Source organism: Microchirus variegatus (genome assembly GCF_963457635.1).
Source record: "Microchirus variegatus genome assembly, chromosome: 8".
In the NCBI taxonomy this organism is placed as follows: domain Eukaryota; kingdom Metazoa; phylum Chordata; class Actinopteri; order Pleuronectiformes; family Soleidae; genus Microchirus; species Microchirus variegatus.
In genome coordinates, this window is record NC_139809.1 from 9977293 (window position 1) to 9992755 (window position 15463).

At 39.2% G+C, this 15463-nt stretch overlaps 1 protein-coding gene across 3 annotated transcripts in view; it reads left to right on the forward strand.

Annotated features, from left to right (window-relative positions):
- Window positions 1-15463, forward strand: part of LOC310930258 (kinesin-like protein KIF21A) — a 41412-nt gene that overhangs the window by 3675 nt on the left and 22274 nt on the right. For all 3 annotated transcript variants that reach the window (XM_083893182.1, XM_083893183.1, XM_083893184.1), the window contains exons 2-3: window positions 13494-13716; window positions 15002-15184. In XM_083893182.1, coding sequence (XP_083749308.1) covers window positions 13494-13716; window positions 15002-15184 — 406 coding nt within the window. The remainder of the gene's footprint in view (window positions 1-13493; window positions 13717-15001; window positions 15185-15463) is intronic.

Consider the following 15463-nt stretch of genomic DNA (forward strand, 5'->3'; position numbering starts at 1 on the left):
AAACCTCTAAAGGCTTAAGTTTCAGGTGTTCTTAATCTAATGGCATGGAGACATGCAGTGACTGGTGTAAGTCACTCAGTGTAAGCCCAGCTTGTCGTTCGCGAGCCAAGTGTAGAGACGGGGTTAACAGTGGGAGAGAAAGCTTGTTACAATGAGCTGCATGATTAGAGCAGGTATCTACTATTACCTAAAGACCAGGACAGGCCATATCTGAAGCTGACAGGAGACGACAGCTGACCATGGCTGTGGGGGTTTACACTGCAAACAGAAGCTAAGAGCCAGAGAGCAGCTAAAAATGTGACAGTATAGTCATTTATATGTATTTACAATGAACAGCTTATCCCTTTGCTCAACAGCTATCTCTGTTTATAAATATTTTTGCAAACTAACATTTTGAGTGCAAAAATGTGATAGAATACCGTTTTAGTAGGACAGAACAAAAACATGGGCAGGGCCAGGAGAGTACTGACAGTGGGAGGACAGATATGGGACATTTAGGATGTGTGCTCATCACCCCTGGCAGCACCATGCAAACACAAAAGCCCCAGTGGAGTCTAAAGCCTCTCCAGACCTTGTGCTTTGTTCACATCCACTGAGCCAAGTCAGCCAGTTAGCCATGTACCCATGGTCCTGTGAATCTCTGTGTGTTTTGGTGTCTAGCTGTATCAATTTTTTTTTAATAACTCCCACTGTATTATCTCTATAATTACCATCCACGGTGTCAGAGATGTGACAATTCCCTGGGAATGTTTTTGAGCTAATTCCTTTTACCTGTTGATGTTATTGTGTTTTCTGCCAGTGCTCATGAACGCCTGTACACACACACTTTTCCATGATGCCATAAAAACCCACTTTGAACCCATTACTGCAAATAACACTGGTCCATTGCTTTATATGATGACATTATATTCCTGCGTTACTATGCAGTTAAAATTTGCAGGTAAATATGTACTGATGTTTGGAGGTGAAATGATTGTACTCTACTTCATGAGATACCCTTTACTTGAATGGAGTTGTTTTTCAAGCAATCATGATAAACATCGACTGGTTTCAAATTATCAGATGTGAGGATTTCCCATTTTCATGTATCATGTACAGTTGTGAAATTAATCTCTTTTGGTTTTGTAGCTTCTGAGACAAGACAAGCACTTTGTTTTCTGTTCTGACGATTTATAGATGATTAAATGAGGAATAAATCAGGAAATATTGAGTGACAATTTTATGGCATCTTTTTAAACGTTTAATGAAACGTATGCTTCCGCTAGTACTTAATATCTTCAGTCACCATCTTACATGCAACATTTATAGGTCTTCATTTTATGCATCGTGGCTAAGTAGTGAAGGAAAGTAATCGCATGTAATCATCTGTATTTTCTAAAAAAAGGCCCAGATCGAACCACTGTTCATTTTGGCTTTATGTGAACTGACGACCATATTAACCCCTAGTATTTATGCATTATACTTTATTTTGTATGGATCCATGTGTGACCTTTACATCCAGCTATTATTTATATATTATTTTTGATTTGTCTGTTGATTATTTTTCTCTATCAATGGATAAATTATTGGGTCCATAAATGGGTCCAAACATTGTCCAAAAATTCAGGTTATTATCAGCAACTATGAAGTAAGAAGCTAAAATCAGATCAGTTGGATTACTATTGAATTGGTGTAAACCTGCTCACATCACATTGGTTTTACATGCTACTTACATGCTAAGCGTTAGCCAAAGTGTTAAAGTAAGCATCAAGTGACACGGACGGAAGCTATGAATAAACACCCTACTTTGCCTGTCACTGCAAGAGAAGTGTGAGTGCGAGGAGCTTTTAATATACTCAGAATTCACTATGCTTTAAAGTAGCTGGATGTAAATCACTTGCGTTTAATGGCCCGGCAAATGGAGCACTCAGGCTGCCAGTCAATTTGGCTTTATAGTTCTGCAGTTATATTTAAGTGATAGACTTGTATATGTTGAGTTAATAATGCTGTGATAAACGGGTGACCCCGAGTCTACTGTCCTTTGTTCAAAATCCAAGATGGTTGCAATAATATTTGGGAAGCAGAGGATTCCATATCTGCTTTTTGCAGATGATGTGATCGTACTAGTTTCATAGAACAGCAAACTGTTCTGTGTCTATGCATTGACTTTGTATATAATCTTGTCATGTGACAAATTTGCATCGCGTCCGGTATGAACGCGCCATCAACCTGAGGCCAAGGTACTCAGCCGGACAAAGGTGGATTGCCCTCTTCAGGTCGGCAGAGAGTCACTTCCCTAAGTGGAAGAGTTTAAGTATCCCAGGGTCTTGTTCATTAGTGAGGGGAGAATGGAGTGAGAGATTGACAGGTGGTTGGAGGCAGCGTCAGCAGTGATGCGGACACTGTTCCGGGTCTATTGTGGTGAACGGGGAACTGAGTCGAAAGGCGACGCTCTCAATTTTCCAGACAAACCAATCCAACCCACACCTATGGTCTCAAACTGTGGGCAGTGAACGAGAACTTAATTGTGGATACATGTGGCCGAAATAAGTTTTCTACTTAAGCTGTCTGGGCTCACCCTAAAACATAGTAGTTTGAAGCCTCTTCTTTTGGGAAAAAGTTGAAGCTACTATAGACAAAAACATTGTCAAAACCATCCATAACAGTTCATAATTCTCATTATCTTTTGTGACCAACTATGTCAAGGTGACAGGCTTCCCTGTAATACAGTAATTTGAATGGAACCCTGATCCATTCCCAGTGTTGAGCCTTCATGACCTCTTTCCAGACTGGAGTCTTCTCCATTCCGAGATGATCCTAATCATAGCCTACAGTTCAACTCTTACTTCCTCTAGAATAGATTCATGACTTGGCCCCTGCCACTGCTGGAAGACTTCAGTTATCTTTATCACAGCCTCTAAGGAGTCAGCACATTTCTGCCAGACGCACTTGTTTCAACGCAGAGGGGCCTTCAACTGTGGAGCCGCATGTACCACATGTGGACATGTTTATGACATGGAATGGCCTCGCTCCCTCCATTTCCTCCTCCTCCTCATTATAAAGTATTTCAGAAACGTGCTTTTTGTGTGAAATTGATTGGATGCACATTGTAATTATAGAGTAACTTACATGCACACCACACCCAGTGCAATTATGTTGTTCTCTGTTCTTTTGGTATTTACTCTGTCCTCATTTTTTGGTATTTCTCTCCCTCCTCACTTCTACTCTAGATTTCAGTGCTTCTTGATGTTGGTCTTATCCTCTCTGCACAGACCTGTCCAGTTAAGGGCACAGGTCAAATGGCTAACGTCTAAATGTGGACCCGGTGCCGCAAATAAGATGTGGATGCAGCTTAACTTCCATCATTAAACTGCCAGCAAATCGTCACAAATATAGGCCTCAGACGGTCACAAATAGCTCTGTTTGCATAGTGTGCTGCCTCCTTGTTATTTATGTCAAGATGCTCTCTCTGCAGTTAATGGGAACGGATAGATTTGAGCGGATGTTCATGGATCATAGTACACAGAAATCTTACTCATTTCAGTGATCAGTAGATGATTTTAGCTCTAGCTTATAGACTGTATGTGTAGAAATTGATGTAATAACCTGCATCTGGTCACCTATTGGATGATACTCGCTGTCAGTCATTCTGGTGGTTAAACCTGCCAACATGGACATGCATTTCCTAGCCCCTTACCCTAACCTTAACTGTTGCAACTTAATGCCTAAACCTAACCTTTGACCTAACCAAAACATACTCTCAAGTCTAACCGTAAAAACCAAGTATTCCTCTTCAAAGAGCCCTTTAAAGTTTTGAGGACCAAATGTCTGCACAAGGTCAAAATGACCTCACAAAGATCCTACCATGCACACACGTGTGTGAGGTTCCTAGACACCTACATGTGTCAGACACAGTCTCGCACCTGAATGCAAGCATGTGTAAAAACGCTTGTGAAAGAAGCATCAGCCATCTGCACGGATCATGGAGCAGTCGTCTGAATCTGCATTTTCATGCAGTCAAAGTCATTTGAATTTTTCTGCAAGTGTGAATGTGGGTGTTTTTTTTTGTTTTTGGTGAAACATTGCAGTGTTGATTGGCCACCCACTGCCAAATAATGATTTTATATAGTTTTTTCTTCGTCTCCCTAAATAGATACAATTGCAAATGCTACAGAGATGCAAATGGTTAACTGCAGAAGCTGAACTGCTTTCCACTCGACCTTGACTGATATGTTTGTCTAACCTATTATCTGCTATCCGACTGCTCTGAAAGCTGCAGATGGCGGCGTGGCTTATGTCCACCTCACCCACCAGCACACACTCTTTCCACATTTTCAGGGGTGGTTTTTGTTTTCGTCTTTCTGGGTCCTGTTTAACACAGATTATTGGTCAAATGCCACCGATATTCATCTCTCTGATACATGCAGAGAAACTGAATCCTGACATTTCACCATGTTTTGATGTTATATTTACCTCGGTCTGGCAAAGTGGCATTTTACATTTAAAGAGCAAATATCAATCACTCAAAGTTACATTGACTGGGATGTTACCTGGTTTAACCTCCGATGACTGCTAGCTGCTGCTGTATGAGTGGGAATTTATTTGTGGGTCTATTTAATCCACATTAAACACTTGTCACATTAGGTTGAAAATGTACACGTGTGTATGTTTGGGTGAATGTCTCCACTCCTGAAAGGAATGCTTCCTTTTAAAGAACAGTGAATGTGTCCACGATCAATCGGCTCAGTCAGGCGAGGAAAAAAGAGGGAGGATTTTTTTTTAAAAGCCTGCAGCACCGTTGGTTTTCAGTAACATGATCCTTGAAACTGAAGTCTGTTCTTGTGTCTTTTCTGTGGCCGTCGTCACCACAGGCTTTGTTTGGACTTTATACACTTTGCTCAGATTTCTTCTGGCAGGTGGGAACAGGGTGACTGTTGAAATACACCATACTCTTCCTTCCATTTCATTTACTCTTATTGTGTAAATGAAATGATGCCTTCTCATTTATGTGCAGTTGCTGTGAGTCTATAAAACTGTTACTATGAGGAGGTTTAACAAAACATTGTGATGCTTTCAATTGTGACTGAAAACTGGGAATTGTGACTGAAACTGGGAAAAGCCACGGAAGTTTTCCCACCACTTAATCTAAATCTTTTGATAATCGATTAATCGCTTTGAAGCTTTTTGTCATGATTAAAACAAGATTTCTGATTGTTTCAGCTTCTTAAATGTGAATATTTCTTGGTTTCTTTGTTCCACATAACAAAGAAATCATTAAAAGGGAATCATTTTGGTTTGTGGACAACACAAGATGTTTGAGAACCTCCCCATTTCCGGGTTTGACAAACATTGATCAATGTTTTCTGACATTTTATGGACCAAACTATTACTCGATTAACCCGAGAAAATAATTGATCGTTGCAGCTCTAATTTAAATTAAATAGTTTATGTCTACTCTGCAAATAACAGGATCTCCAAGGATCTACAGTACGTCTCCCTCGAACACTGACGCTGCTCTGTTGACAGTGGTAGCTCTCCATGTTGACAGCTACCCATGATCCCTGGCTAACACCTTGTTGCCTAACCCCCCCTCCTCCCCTCCCCACCCCCGCTGATAATGATAGGGTGGTCTGCTCCTTGACCCCTGACCTTCAGGAAGCAGTGAAACCGTTATCGGCGTGCCACACGGACCCCGGCACAGCTTCGTTTTGTTTTTCTGAAAATATATTAATTTTCCATGATCGGTGCCATGTCCAGGCATATCCAGAGCTTTATTAGAGGAAGATGATCCATTAAGCTCAGGTCAGCTGCAGGGCATTACCAGCCCTCCTCTGAACGTATGAAAACACATGCACTGACTGCTCTTTGCCAGGGATCTGTGTGTTTGTTTTTAAAGCCTCATTTTAAAATATGTGGTGAAATAGTTCTCCCTGCAGTTGCTCTGTAACACACCCAGAAACAAGTCTGTGTTGACAAATAGTTAAATGCTGAGTTCATTTCCACTGTTGTTTGGTAATCAGGTGTTTAACAATGTTTAACAATTAAACAGGTCTTTTAGGGTTTGGCAGTGGTGTAATCGCGTGTCCTCTGGCTCCCTCCTTCAGTCTTTGATGACACGCAAGTCGGTCCATTGGAGACTCTAAAGTGACAGTTAGCTGTGAATAGTTGTTGCCTCTGTGTGCTGTGATGGGATGCTTGACCTGTCCAGAATGTACCCCACCCCTTTCCCCTCAGTGCCAGCTGGGATTGCCTCCAGCTCCACCTACAACCCCGTAACGGACAAAATCGTAGAGAATAAATGAAAACATTTGTTCAAGTCACATATTTTTATTTTTTTTATCTTGAAATGTGGACACAGTTCTTTCCACTGCTCTGAGGAGAATAAAGATGATTGTGCTCTGTATTGTGTCACGCTCAAGAGTTGTTGGAAGTGAAAGGTTGGCATTCTGAGGCCCATTTTCTCAATTCTATCATAATTCAGTGCAGCATCGGTCGCTGCACTGAGTTTTTCATGACAAAAATTCAGGGTTTTGTGCTCTGTTTTCTTGAGGGATGAGCCATTACTTGTTTTGGGATTAGTCCTAGCACTGATGTCAATACAACCTTTGTCAAATAGAAAAAAATGGCACTTCAGAGTTCGTGTTACAGGGTTACACAGGACATTTGCTTGCTTCAGGCTTGTGACATTTACATGTTTGACAGAGTAAAGGAGGCATCACTGTCTAATTGAGGGCCCTAAGGATAAGTTGACTTTTTTTTATGGTTCCTCTTCACTTTGAGTTTCAAACCTTTTGTTAAATTTATGCTGCTTATACACGTGATGCAGCCTGAAGTATGTACCACACTGTTAATGAACACCGATGATGTTTACATGGCAGCTTTGGTGGCTCTTTTTGTAATTAAGTGGCTGCACTTGAAAGCAGGATGCATCATCTCTGCGATTTAAGAGTAATTACATGATCGAGTCATAGGGATAAAAGCACTGAGGAAATGTTGGGATGGCATTCAATTGAACCTCCTCCTTAAGTCTTTGATGGGCAGCTGGTTTGGCAAAGCGAGTCGCTCTCATGATAATGCCCCCCCTCTCCTGGCACCGGTGAGTCGACCAGACCAGAATTATATCCTGCTGGGATCGTATTATGACTTTAATTCTTCAATTCGACTGCTTCTGCTATCCGTTGCCACGGCAACCTCATCCTTTTGTCGTGTGGAGCATGGTGTGTTTTAAGGGAAGCGCAGACAAAAAAGGAAGCTTTGAGACAGTTTTTTTCGGGGGGAAAACATGAAATTCCCGACAGATTTGAGGTAAAGCTTTTCTAAGTGATGGATTTGAGTTTGACTGTCACACACAGCTTGCATGTGCTTGTGGTTTTCCCTGCAGAGGGTTAGGGTTTCCTGCAGAGCTCTTTGTCTGCTGCTGTAGGTGGTCCCGCCTGGGCTGAATGGGGCTGACCATGAAACCACTTTTTGATACTAAAAATGTACCCTCTCATTCCACTGTGGGGTGACTTGAAAAGCATTCCTCTCCACTGAAGCTGCACAGGATCTTTGTCATGGATTTCTCTTGCACTTGTACTGCAAACAGTGATATTTTTTTTTCTGTCATGCATTTTTGCTCGGCATCTATTTTTGAGACCAAATTGCAGTAGTCAGCGAATGTGCTGTGAAAACCAGCACAATATATATTTATATCCACGTCTTCACAGTGACACAGTGCCTCATTTCCCTTAAATATATACTCTGGTTAGAAGTATTATCATTACAGTTGTCATTAGGCTGTTCTCTTTACTGTAAAACTGCACGCAATCCCCTTCTTTACACACATTAGCTGAGCTGTGTTGCACTTATCTAGAGCTGCAACTAACTATTATTTTCATAATCGATTCATCGTTTGCTCCATAAAATGTCAGAAGATGCTAAAAAATCTTGATCGGTGTTCGTCAAACCAGGAAATGATCATGTTCTGGAATGTCTTGATTTGTCCACAAACCAATATGATAATTTAATGATTTTTAATGATTTCTTTGTTATATGGACCAAAGAAACCAGGAAATGTTCACATTTAAGAAGCTAATGCAATCAGAAATCTTGTTTTAATCATGAAAAAAGCATCAAACTGATTAATTATATCCGCGAGAAACGCGCGCGGATATTATTCTCCCGCGTCCGCAGATTTTAGCCGTTAACGCGATAACTGGAAAGGCGTTTGAGATTAAATGTTATTATTTCTACAGGGGGTCACATACCCCCTGTAGATGATCCCTATTGATTTTGAGCTGTCTACCATTATTATTAATTAGTTAATTAATGATATAAAAAACATATTTTTGCCTGTATCTTCCAAAGAATGGAAGGTATTGGCTTCAAATGTTGCATGGGCATCACAAACCACCTGAGAATTATCCCTATCTTTGTAGCTTTATTATTATTTAGCAAATTAATTAATTTATTATGCTAAAAACACATTTTTCGGCTTTATCTTCCAGACTGATGGAGATATTGCCTTCAAATTGTGTACAATGATTCATGTAACAACTATCTACAAGTACAATCATTATTACTTTGGCTATGATTGGTAATAGTTACATTAGTGAACACAGAAAAAATAGTTAAGGCATTTTTTCTTTATTATTGAGCTCATTTGGACACATTGAGGATATCATGGGTTTATGTAGCACTTATTCATAATATTTATTACATTATAATATAAATGTATTAATTATCATTTAAAAAATAGTTAAGCCTCCATTTCTTTATTAATGCATTGAATGGAAAGTTTGAACATATTGTAGCTTTTTCATGAAATTCAATAAACATAGTGTATGCTTTTTCATGACATTTGGACACTTTGAAGATATGGCAGGTGTGGTTAGCATTTTAATATTCATAATATTTAACAAGGTATAATAGGTTAACTAGTTTTATTAAAAACTAGAGAGGAATTTATGAGTTCAGGTATTCTGTGTTCAATATGGAGTTTATATGAATACTTTGAACATGTATAAAGTGTAGTCAGCATTATATCATAATATTTATTTAGTTATTTTGTTGAATTTATTAATAATTAATTAAAACAGTTAGTGGCAGATGCGAGTGCGTATACTTTGGGTATATTGGAAAGTTGAGGATTAGACAAGTTCGCGGATATACCCCTTGCTGTCGGCCCCCGACAGCGTAGGCTAGTTGATTATCAAAATAGTTGACAATTATTTTAGTAATTGATTAATTGTTTCAGCTCTACATTTATACCTTTCCTGTACTCTGTGCTGAAAGTCTTTACATTAATAGCTTATACAGTATATTACATTAATATACAGTAAAGTTATGATTCTGCGTGTACAATAATAGCAGAACAGTATTGCAACAGAAAGTGCAATACTGTTTTCTTTTCAGAGTTTTAATGGTGAATTTTCTCTATTTTCTGACCTAGTGAATGAATATTGATAATAAAGGCAATTGTTTGAGGTAAAGCTGTATTTTTACATTTGCAGTTTTTACAGCTTATCAGTTACACTCCCATTATTTGTAAATAAAGCTGAATGATCCTGATGTAACTTGCAGTGAGTGTAAGATGAGAAAGGAAGTTTCAAAGCAATCACCTCCTGCAATGTAGCCTCAATTCAGCCTGAAGGAAAAGACATGTAGACGTCTGCCTGCAACATCTGGCAACAAGCCGTGTGTGTGTGTGTGTGTGAGACGAGGACATGCTGCACACTTGTCTGCTTAATACCCTTTCTCTTGTGTACATACTCTTTCTGTTCCATGTCCTCTGCAAAACCGTATCATGTCCTCTGTGAAGGACAGTGAGTAGTTGCACTTTAAGTTGAGTGAACAGCACAGCGGTGACGTCGGCTGCAGCAGCCAGACTGTTTCCCTCAGCAAATCTCCACACACAAAGATGAGATCTGGTGCTTTTACTCTCCTCTCTGCAGAAACCACAGGGAGGGGAGCTTCACTAATGTGTGTGTGTGTGGCTTTGATTTTTGGCTGTGTGCATGAACAAAGGTTGTTCTTGAGTCTTATTTTCCATCTTCTTCTCTCTATCTTGGAACGAGCTTTGTTTTCTGGTGCACAGGTCACTATCTGCAAAAACCAAATAAGACATAGAGTTGGTAAAATGTATTTATTATAATTGTTTGAAATACTAAACTGAAACAACAGTTACATTCTTGTGAAACACATTACTTTCAGAAGTATTATTATTTTTTTTCTGACTTTTTTGTCAAATTTTGGACCATATACTGCGGTATGACTTTTTTTTTCAAATTTTGGACAAAAAAAATCTTTTGGGACTTTTTTTTGTAAAATTCTGGACAAACATTTTTTTTTTTCCTTTTTTTTCTACTCTTTGTCAGATTTTGGACAACATACAACATATTACTTATGATATGATAACATATGATATGACTTTTTTGTCAAATTTTGGACAAACATTTTTGACTTTTTTTCAGATTCTGGACAAAAGTGTAAACTGGACACATAATGTTTTTAAGATGCAAGCATTAGAACTACAACAAATTAGTCAATTCATTAAATAAGCAGCAGAAAATAAACCTTATTCACAACTTAAGAATTGCTGAAGAAGCCTGTACAGTCAACAGATACAGTAAGATATACTGTATATATACATATACAGTATATATATGCCTTTTTTTTTTTTACAAGGTATATATACCTTGACAGCTGAATAGGAACTACAGCCTCAGATTAAAGTGTACACGTGGCGGTCTCACACAGACACACACACCCTTCCCTTTCAATTATTTGCAGCCCTTGCAGTGCTGTATCGAGTGCAGTAAGGGAGGTGGTTTTTATGGGGATGTTGCGGTTGCGTGTTGCACGTGTGCTGGCTGCCCCACAGCTAAATTTGACTGGAGATGTGTGATTACAAAATGTCTTTAACTTTGTATTAGAAAGGAAGGACGAGATGCATGGACGCAAGGATGCAAGGAGCAGATCCTCTAATTATAGACGTTCACTTTAATGATCACATGCAGGACAGAATCTGTGAGTGTGACTCAAAATGGCTTAACTGTACAGCTACAACCAATGTTATTTTGTGTAGAAAATATACACCCTATAAAGATTCCTTCAAAAATATTGACAGTATATCCGTCTTACTCATGCATATCAAATCATTTTTTAGTTCCTGGGTGTGCAAGTACTGTGGGAGAGCGCTGAAATAGACAGGATTACACACCCAATTAGTGTGCTAATCATCTTAAACAAAGAAACCTCCCCTGTGGGGTAACTGCAGAGCGTTGGAGAACGTTCTTGCAGGACAGGCACAACAAAAAATGGGGATTTTTTTTATTTTTATAGGAGGGATAATTTGTTAAATAGGAAACACAAGTTCTAAAGACTGAGGAACATAGAAGACCAGATGTGGTTTGTTTCTTTGTGTAATCTCTTTAACTCGGGTTTATTAAATTTCTGAGCATTTACGACTTATCGTTCAAACAAACTGCTTAGTGTTGGTACAGTTGGTGTATTGTGTTGCCACTCAGCAGCTTGACTGCAGCAGGTGTTTTCCTAGACCACCTGTATGGAATGACCTGCAGCTGGCAAAAGTGAGATTAAGCTTTAGAGGATGGTACTCTTCTCCACTCTATTGCACTTATGCAAACCATAGATTTGTAATACTCTAATATCCTATATATCAAGAAAAAGCTGATTTCTGGACATGATGATTTTTGCTACATTGTTATGTTCAATAGTCTTCGTGCCCTGTGCCCTTCGCACAATAATCAGACAAGTTTATTTATTGTACATCCATGTTTACGAGCTTGACATCTTTTTTCCTCTGCCTTTGGGTGTTGTATTGCTGCTGCTTTTTCTGCCACCATCACTTTAGTGTCATAAAAAGAAAAGAGGATGTAATATACAAACAAACTGAAGTCCCACATGCTCAAAATGTGTCCATGTGGCAAAAGTACCAGTTCCAGTGGGTCACCTTGTAGCTCACCTGATCCCATCAGTCAGTGTTATTAATACCTGTGCTTTTTCATATGTAGTTTTGCGTGGAACATCCTGCACTGACCAAGTCTACAACACAGATGAATATTTAATTAAAAGGCCTCAATCATCAGTAAGGAAGTGTCTTGATGAGCTGGGAGTAACAGATTTCTCTGAATTATAGTTCATTACAGTGCTGAATTTTAAGGCCTTTCCTTTAATCTCTGACCCAAATCTCTGACCATAATCCTTGGATATGTCATGACCCCCACACACAGGACATTACCTCTCCTCCCTCGTCTGCGCTCAGCTGTGTAATCCTTCAGCCGTGGCGTCGGTGTCAGCGCTGGGATCCAGTGTCATTCTGATGAACACAATGGCCACACTGTACTCCGCTCACAGTATTGTTCTCCTCCAAACTTTGGGGGCACAATGAGGCCTTTATATCCACATGGGATGGAGAGATTTGCAGGGCCCCGCTGTCAGGTGTTTTTCTTTTAAGCTTCTTTGTGAGGCTGTGCCCATGAGGAGACTTCTCGTTTAATGTGATGCAATGAAAAGACCGGTCCACTTTTGTCACAGTGACTGAGGAGAACATGGAGGTTCAGGTGATTTGTTTGCAGCTGTGTTCAATGCAGACTGGACAGTAAAGAAAGAGGAAAGATGCCAAGTCATCTGATGAATCTTTGTATTGGTTCAACAGTAAAATTCTTGTCAGCAGCTACAGTAACTGATCATCCTGTTCTAACACGGTGTTTGTGCAGGCACACACATCTCATAATCTATAATATACTGTACTATTTTGTAAATATACGTTTTAAACATTTTTAAACACTTTTAAAAGCATTTTGTTTTAATGCAATTTGGCACCTGCCTGCCTACTGTTTCTATTTTGATTATTTATTTATCCATTGTTTTGACGCGTGTTAGGGTGGAAGCCATACATATAATTTCACTGTACTGAGTATAATGACAATAATGAAAATTAAGCTTTGGATATTGCTTTCAGTTTTATGTTTTGAAAGCAATAAAAATCAACCTATAACAAGAAATATATTTTATAGCAAAAAATATATAATAATTATAGACTGACTACTTTACTACTACAGAAAATATCAGTGTATTGACACTGACTCCTTGTTTTTTTTGTTTTTTTAGATTGATTATGGATAAAAGTACAAATTAAACAGAATTACTATGCTGATCTGCGTTTTTTTTTTTTCATTTTGTTGAATTAAGCTGTAATGAAATATTGTCAAATATCTGCTGATTTGTATTATATCCTGATTTATAGAACAGAAACATGTTTCTTGGTTTGTATTCCAGGCATTGAACAGTGTAATTTGCACTTAAAATACAAACAAATCACACTAAGACCAGGACATATGGACACAATAAAATCAACAATTGCATCCAATTTGGCAGAACTTAAATCATATTGATTCAATATTTTATTGTTATGGAATTGTTTAACCTCATGTATTCTCCTCTTATTTTTTTTATTTCCTAATATGTACACCAACATTAACCTTCATCCCTTTCTTCTGTGTTGGCTGCAGGATTCGTCCTCAGTTGGCCAGAGAGAAGATCGAAGGATGTCACATCTGCACGTGTGTGATGCCCGGGGAGCCTCAGGTGATCCTGGGCAAAGACAAGTCCTTCACCTACGACTACGTGTTCGACATGGACTCGCAGCAGGAAGACATCTACGGCAAGTGCACCGAGAAGCTGATCGAAGGCTGCTTCGAAGGCTACAACGCCACTGTGTTTGCATACGGACAGGTGAGTCTTTGTGTTTGCTCTCTCTCAGGCCTGCACGACGGTGCGACGGTGCTTTATAGCTGTGTGGACGGAGAGAGTTGGTTGGAATAAAGAAGTGGTATCAAAGAGAAGTTTGGGGGAAAAAGGAGACGAGAGGAAGGAGTTAAAGAATACAAAACTCTGACCATATTATTAAGCAACAATTAGACCTTGAGTTTGAAGCTGCCTGTAACTCGGCAAAAAGACTGATTCTGGTCATTGACAGAGTTTTATTGTGTATGAGAGTTGTATTTTACCTTCTCAAGTCCCAGCTACAAAGCAATCGAGCTCAAGGCTTTGACAATATAGCCAAACATATTATCTTGTTAAAAAGGAAGAATGGGCAAATCTGGAGTGAAATATCTTAAAGCAGTTGTGTCCGTTTTAAAGTAGCTTTTGTGCAATTCAACTGAATTAAAAACCTGAATCATTATCTCTGTCAAAGAGGTTGTGGGGCATGATTAAAGAAAGAAACCACTGGAACTGATCTGATTTAGATGTGAGATACAGGATCTTGTTTATTAGGGAGGTTTTACATGTTTTTTTGTAAACTTAATATGATCATTCTCTGCCTGTTTGGCCATCATAACCTCACCCTCTGCTCAGTTCCGTCTTAATCCACGTCTCCCAGGTTTACTGTTTCTGTGACAGTTGGCCTACTTCTGACAGTATGTCCTAGATGAGATTGGTGTTCCTCTGTGGCTTTATTGGGACTAATCTAGATTTAGACCGATCCACTTGGCTTCATCACAAGAACGCAGCCCACATAAACACAACTCAAAATAAATCTTCTATCTTATCAAAAGTTTGTTCTAAGCACAGATGTGGGTGATGATGAAAAATATTGCTTCTTTTGTTTTATTATTTTGTGCAAAACTTGCCATATAATGTCTACTCTCTGAAGTTCTGAAGCCACCATGCTGCACACTTTTTCTGAAGAGATGCGAGTCGCACATTTTGTCATGACTAGAAAAACTTGCTCCCCAACTGTATCTGTAGCCTCCAGGTAAATACACTTAAGTCATACTGTACATATACTGTTTTGTAGGGGATGTGAAAAGGAATAGAAAACAAAAGATTTGAGAAAATAAAGAGGACTGAGGAAATGTGTATAAAGCAAAAAAGGAAAAAAAGCCCCACTCTTTCACCAAGTTCAAATCAATTCAGTCCAGTAGTTCAATTAAAACCTTGTTGGCATATTAATGAAATTAAATGTTTATGTACATTTACAATGTGCCCTGATGCTTATTCTCATGTCCTCACACAGACAGGTTCAGGGAAGACCTACACTATGGGGACGGGCTTCGACGTCAACATTGCAGACGAAGAACTGGGCATCATCCCCCGCGCCGTCCATCACCTTTTTAAAAGCATTGAGCAACGGCGCGAGGCCGCCCAGGAGCAGGGACGCCCCATGCCCGAGTTTAAGATCAACGCCCAGTTCCTCGAGGTAGACGATAACGTTCTCTTATTTTAGCTGCTTTTTACCTCAGGCTTTATAGAGCTGTCATGGGTCAAGCTTATATTACTGACATGTTTCTTGGATTAATTGAACCTTTTCTGAAATGCCAGTATTTTTTTTCCACTTTTCCTCCAGATAAAAGCTTCTAATAGACAAACATTTAAATGATCCCTAGATACTTGAGAGTACAGACTCTAAGACTGTGGTGAATGTACAAATAAGAACAGTTGTCTTTGTGAGTTTGTGAGAACAGACAGCACAGCGCTT